The 6,805-nt window shown below is 42.0% G+C and overlaps 1 protein-coding gene across 2 annotated transcripts in view; it reads left to right on the forward strand.

Moving 5' to 3' along the window:
* Egfr (epidermal growth factor receptor) overlaps positions 1-6,805 on the forward strand; it is a 158,792-nt gene that overhangs the window by 124,166 nt on the left and 27,821 nt on the right. For both annotated transcript variants that reach the window (XM_021175457.2, XM_029483270.1), the window contains exons 13-15: positions 1,700-1,832; positions 4,020-4,110; positions 6,022-6,179. In XM_021175457.2, coding sequence (XP_021031116.1) covers positions 1,700-1,832; positions 4,020-4,110; positions 6,022-6,179 — 382 coding nt within the window. The remainder of the gene's footprint in view (positions 1-1,699; positions 1,833-4,019; positions 4,111-6,021; positions 6,180-6,805) is intronic.

The raw sequence follows: 6,805 nt of genomic DNA on the forward strand, positions 1-6,805 counted from the left end.
AGGCTACATCTTTAGCTGGCCACTCAAATGGGCAGCCTCATCCATGGGGTGCTGGTTTTATACACGTGAAAGATACAAGATTGAAGGGGGCATGGAAGCCTGTGCCAAGATTACAGAAGGCCAGGCAAGCCAGGTGGTGTTTGGCAGGCTTGGAGTTGTGAATGGAGGCTGTGTGAGACTGTAAAGATGAAGCTTGAGTGGCAATGGACACTCTAGGATTTTAGAGATGTCAGCACGAAGGAATGCCTGCTAAGGAAGACCGCAGGCATGGCACAGAGCAGGTTAAAGGAGTAGCTTTTCCACACTGCAAAGGGCAGACCTGGCAGCACAGAATTATTGAAGACTTGGGTAATTCTTGGGTAGTTCTGCTAAGTTTGTTTTCCTTTAGTCTTAGTCTTTCTTTGCTGTGCCCTGATTCTACTTGTTGACATGGGAACATCTACTATGTGCCATTGCATGTAGGAAGTTTGTGATTACTTTTTGATTGCACAGAAGCCAATAGTTAAAAGATGTCTTTGAGTCTTGAGAGAAAAATAAGACTTGAGGCTTTTGAACAATATTGATAGTGTTAACAATTTATCAAGGGCAAGTGAGGTGGGGGAGCTGAGAGAACATTGTTACCAAGCCTGGCATCCTGAGTTCAATTCCCAGGACTCACATGGAGGAAGGAGAGAACGGACTCCAACAAATAGTATTCTGAGCTACACACACACCTGGGGGAGGGGAGGGGCATGGGAATGCATACCCTCTACAAAAAATAAATAAATAATGTGGTCTGTTAAAGACTTAAGAATATGGAATGAACATACTTTTCATTATAAAGTGCTCATATATGTGGCCTGGGAGCATGGAGTGCAGCAGAAGGGATGGTGTGGTTTGAGTATATTCCCAGCAGGCTCATGTGTTTGAACACTTGGTCTCTTGCTTCTACCACTGTGATGGGCAGTATCCCTTCTGAAACTGTTATCCAAAGAAACCACTTCTTCTCTTAATGTGTGGTCAAATCAATGAATAAGGTAACATATGTTCTATGGTCTAGGCTACTAAATATCTGTAATTTTAAAAGCAAGTTGTAGTATTCCTTATATTATATTTTAACTGCAGATAGTTCTGTGTGCACTTTATCCTTCAATTATTATAGCCAAATACACATGCACACATGTATGCACATATACACATCAAAGAATTTCACATTTCTATTCCTAACTCTGGTTTTAAAACATTGGATTAGCTTTTGAAACTGGCAACTACCTCTGGATTTGGAACAGGACTCTGAACTCTGGCAGAGGCAATGCTGTGTTCCGGAACTCCTCTGGCCCACATGGGTTTCAAGGAACTTGTCTTGCATATATTAATCACTTCTGGCTTCTGATTCCCATTCATATATGATGATTTCAGTGTCCCTCAGTGACACGGAATTCTGTATGGGAAGCTCTTGGCATGGTGCCCAGCACACTGCAAGCACCTACAACCTTCCCTGCCATTTCTGTCCCCTGCAACATCCATCACCAAAGTCTCCCCAGAGTCAGGTTGAAGCTGTCCTGAACACTACAGAGAAGAGAGGCCTTGGTGCCCTGTTGTCTCCAGAACCCCAATATGTCTTGTGAAGGGCACACAACCCCTCAAAAGGGTGTCACTTCTTCTGATCACATATGTTACTGGTTACTAACTGATCCTATGAATCACTGTGTCTTCTCAGAGGCCATGAACCACGTCTGCAATCCTTTATGCTCCTCAGAAGGCTGCTGGGGCCCTGAGCCCAGGGACTGTGTCTCCTGCCAGAATGTGAGCAGAGGCAGGGAGTGCGTGGAGAAATGCAACATCCTGGAGGGGTGAGACATTGTGCTTTCAGCCTCTTTGTAGCTAAGAAATAAGAAAGACGCCACACTGATTTTAGAGTTTGTAGTTATCCAAGTTAAGTTATTCTTTTTCTTTTGTTCTTGATATTATCTTTGTTTTATGTTTGTCTTCTGGCAAAACGTTCATCATATTAGAAAGTAAGTTTCTCATGGCTCTTTAATCCAACTGATCATTTATCATGTCTCTTTTTCTGACAATATTTTAAAATTTCATTTTGCAAGAATTTCTCAGGATAGAACAGGAACAGTGACTAAGGTAGCCAAGAAGCATGGGAATCTGGCCTTTCCTTTCCAGTTCCTATTCCCGCTGAATTACGATATATCATCATAGAGTATATCCTATTTAATTTTAGTTTTATGAACCCTGAGCATACACAGATTATTGATTGATGTATTAAATGATTTTAATACAACCAGGAGCAAGGAAGTAATTGATATATCTGTTTAGTTTAATAGTAATCAATACAAAGCTCAGAATATGTGTACACTGAGAATTTCAATATCTGTGTAAACTTTTAAGTTTCTACTGATAATGATTAAAATAAGTTACTTGGAAACTAAATTGAAGGGACAGAGTGGCTTTTTTTTTTTTAATTTAAGGAAATAGGGAAGGCTATGGTGAGAAGAGCCATGTGACTTACAGGCGATGCTGGGAAGTCATCCATCCTGTTCCACTAACAGGGTGTGGACGACAGATTGTATCCAGAAATATTTCAGAGCAGGGTGGAAAGACAAGTTTGAGTTCCTAATACTGTCTTAATGAACTTAGGACAACTGTTATAGCTGATTGTGAATGTGTGGAGGGCTGACGTAGTCGTTGCTCTTGTAAGTAGGCACTCACATTTTCAGCTTTTAAATCTCTTCATTGTATCTAGAGACCCAGGCCTCTCAGTGGGGGATGCCTGGTGCCCAGAGGCAGCACCTGACCACTCTTCAAGCTGTAGCACTTCTGCAGGAGATGACAAATAAACAAAACTCAGAAAAAAACCCACTCTGGGTTTTTAACTACTAGTCAGTTGGCTGTGGTTTGATCTGTCTATATAGGAACTACGTCCAAGGTGCTCATTGGCTTCTTTTGTACACTTCTGAGTTTCACAGAAGTGAGTAATAGCAAAAGGCTGGTGGGACTCTCTACTGCCACAATCCTTATTCATTACTTGTCTATTGATATCTTTAGCTCTATAAGTCTTCGTGCTATTGCATAGGCTGCCTTGTAGGCCTCTTAAATGATACAGTGAGTGTACAAGTCTAGCACATTGGGATACCCTAGCCCTTAGTAGCACATGGTGCAGCCTCAAGAAGGAACTGTCTAATGGTTTTCTCAGTCCCTGACAATGATTACTGTTGTAATTCTTGGCCCCAAGATGTCTGAGACCCTTGCTTCTAAAATCTTGGCACTACTCTGGAACTCTTTCAGCAACCACGATCTCCAGTTTCTCCTGCTCTGTAAAGTCTTCCATCCTTCAGCCTCAGCTCTCCATCCTTTCTACTTCCATCATCCCCATCATGCCTGTTTGGCCCCTCTCAAGCTGTTCAGTTGCCTCTTCTTCACCTGTCAAGCAGCTGGCCACTGTCACTTCTGCAGGTCAGCCTATGACCACTGCTCCATGGCCTCTTCCGGCATGCCTTCTATCCCTTCTGCTCTGTTTTTGATGCTGCCAGCACAGCTTGAACTACTGAAGTAGGCAAAGAAAAGACCACTTGGATGAAGTCTGCTATTGGATTAATGTAACTAACATTACCGTCCCAGGAGAGGCAGGACACAGGAAGATGTTTTCCAGAGCACCCAGAAGTCTACAGGCTTGATTGTTTTCCTATGCCTTGGTCTTAGTAACCATTTCTTTCCAGCTTGAATTTGGTCTTAGAGGGAAAAGATGTTTCATAAAGATGTTTTTCATAGTTGTTTTTCTTACCTAGCATTCAAAAGTTATGCCTATAAAAATGTCAGAAAAGAACTCTTGATTATAAATGAAGATATCTGTGGGATGATCTAAGGTTCTGTTAGTGGACCTCAGCACATTATATTTCAAAGCAGTTCCAGCATTCTGACCCTTTGACCTTAAGATTCTTTTGAATTTCTGGGATAGGTCATTTGTGTTACTTGAAATAGTCATGACTATTCAGGGTATGGCATGATCTGTTCATGTGCTCTTCTTTCAGGGAACCAAGGGAGTTTGTGGAAAATTCTGAATGCATCCAGTGTCATCCAGAATGTCTACCCCAAACCATGAACATCACCTGTACAGGCAGGGTAAGAGCCCTTTGCTGTTGCCCACTCTTGACAGCATCAACAGAAATATCAATGATCCAAGCCATCCCCAGGAGGGAAGATGGCCATGCAAGCCCAGGGAAGAAATGCACATGGTCTGATCATGAAAGGTGGCCATTCTGAAAAGAAATGTCTCACACCTGCCTATCCAGTGTCGCACATACATTTCACCTTGACCAGTCCTTCAGTGAGCCACAGGACATTCTATGTTGGGGCTTAGGCAGTGCTAGACAGCTTTCAATCAAACACTAGCAAAGTACTGTTGTTTAATAAATCAAAGATGCATTTTTAAAAGAAATTCCAGAATTTTCTAAAAACTCAGTTGCTTATTTTTACACACAGCAGCAAACTCATAAGGAATGTAAATGAGAATTCTGGGTCCTCTGACAGCAATACCCTGTTAATACTTGATACTATGCACAGGCAGGCCCTAGGTTCGGTTTGAGTTCCAACAACAAAATCTAAATCCCCTCCCTGAAACATGTTTCTGAAATTGCCCGTCAATCAAGGAGCGTGTGCCCGAGCTGAGTTAAGAAATCTGGGCTGTTTTGCATGACTGGTTACAAGGTAAGCCCTTGGTCTGCAGGCTTACAGAGCATTGGGCTGAATTTCCATTGGTACAGAGAAATAATTGCTGCCTTTGCTTTAGTGTTCCAGCTGCTCTGGCTTTGAGTGTGTTCAGCCTCTGGGCGGACAAAGCTGAACCATTAAGGGAGTCAAAGGAAAAAGCCTTGCCTAACCGCTTTATTTCAGTCTCCTTGTACAGTGTGAAGCGCATTACCCAGGCAATCCCAGTGCCTTCGTTTCTCAGGATTTTACAAGGACATTCTAAGTTTTACAGACAGAACCTAACATTACACATTCACATTCCATTCTGTCGCCAGCACTGCCATGGGCCACCTTTTTTCCCCTGGAGAAATAAATACAAAAGAGGGTTGCTCCTCAGCAGGTTGAAGTTGGCTTCCCTCAGCAATTCCTCTTAACTCCAAATGTAATAACCAAGAAAGATAGGGTTGCAAAGTACATGTCGACCAATAAAGATGATTCTGACAAGTATGGTGCTCACGACGTCTCAAAATACTGTCAAAATAAGGCGAAGAATGTAATTTAATTTATGTTTGGGTATAATGAATGCATTTGCTTTTTCTACGAATATATTTACACAACTTTGTTAGACTAGAGCGACTGAAAATCTAATGGAAATAAAATAGCAGCTATTCTTTCTCAGGAGACTATAGCATCCAAATAAGATATATTCGTGTAAATCATCACAGTTAGCAAAGAGTACATGTGAGAGCCAGCAAAATGATAAAGGCACTAGGTGCCCGGTCTGATAAATTCCATCAATGATCCACACACAATGGAAAGAAATCACCAACTCTCAAAAGCTGCCCACTGACCTCTACATTTTCATCCACAAACACATAATGTAACTACATAATTAACTAATTAGTTAATTAATTAATTAAAAAGCTTATATTTTTGAAAAGTCAGGAACAGTCAGAAAAACTTAGCTTGTCATGGGCGTAGCGAGCAAGAACAATCACAGAACTCGTCATATACTTTAAGAACTTCTGCATTGGGCTGGAGAGATGCCTTAGTGGTTAAGAGCAGTGACTGCTCTTCTAGAGGACCAGGTTTGATTAACAACACCCACATAACAACTCACAGCTGCCTATAATCCAGTTCCAGGGAATCTGACACCTTCTTCTGTCCTCTATACTCACCAGGTATGCAAGTGGTACACAGACATAATTGGACATATACAACAATAATAAAGAACGTCTATATTATTTGACTTTTGTTTTCTCATAGTAAGTACTATAAGGAGAAAGTTATTTTATTTTCAAAAAGAAATAAAAGATGTGCAACCTTTTCTATACCTTGATTCAGGGGCCAGACAACTGCATCCAGTGTGCCCACTACATTGATGGCCCACATTGTGTCAAGACCTGCCCAGCTGGCATCATGGGGGAGAACAACACTCTAGTCTGGAAGTATGCAGATGCCAATAATGTCTGCCACCTATGCCATGCCAACTGTACCTATGGGTAAGCTTACCGCAGCCCCTATAACAGTATATGAAATTTTGTTTCCTGGAAATGTCTACTAAATTTTCAGGACCTTAAGATGTTCCAAGTCCATGGCCATGGTGGCAGCAGTGGTGTGCTGGCGGGCAGGTGTCAGACTGGTGGTAATATCACCAAGCATCTCGGGATGTTTGACTCAGTAGTCCTAGTTCTTTGGTGCTTCATGTGCCAGTGGGAAAGGGTGATGGATAGGTATGACTGCCAGGCTGTAACTTCTTTCCCATCTATATGCATAGGATAGGATTGGGATAGGGATGTTGTGGGCTAGGGATGGGAAAGGGGTTGGGAATATGGCTCAATCAGTGACATGCTTTTCATGCTAGCATGGGGACTGTAGTTTGATCTCCAACATCCATGTAAAGAGAAGTCAGGAGTGATGACAGTACACACCTGTAACCCCAGTACTGGAAAGGTGAAGGCAGGAAGTGGGGCTTTCTGTTGAGTTTCAGTTAAATGAGAGATCCTGACTCAAAGAAAAAAAAAAAAAAAGGAGCAGGAGCAGTTGTGATTGAAAAATGGTAAGTGGTGTTAACTTTTAGACTACACGGTTCATTCTCTCTCTCTCTCTCTCTCTCTCTCTCTCTCTC

Source organism: Mus caroli, chromosome 11 (genome assembly GCF_900094665.2).
Source record: "Mus caroli chromosome 11, CAROLI_EIJ_v1.1, whole genome shotgun sequence".
Classification (NCBI taxonomy): Eukaryota; Metazoa; Chordata; class Mammalia; order Rodentia; family Muridae; genus Mus; species Mus caroli.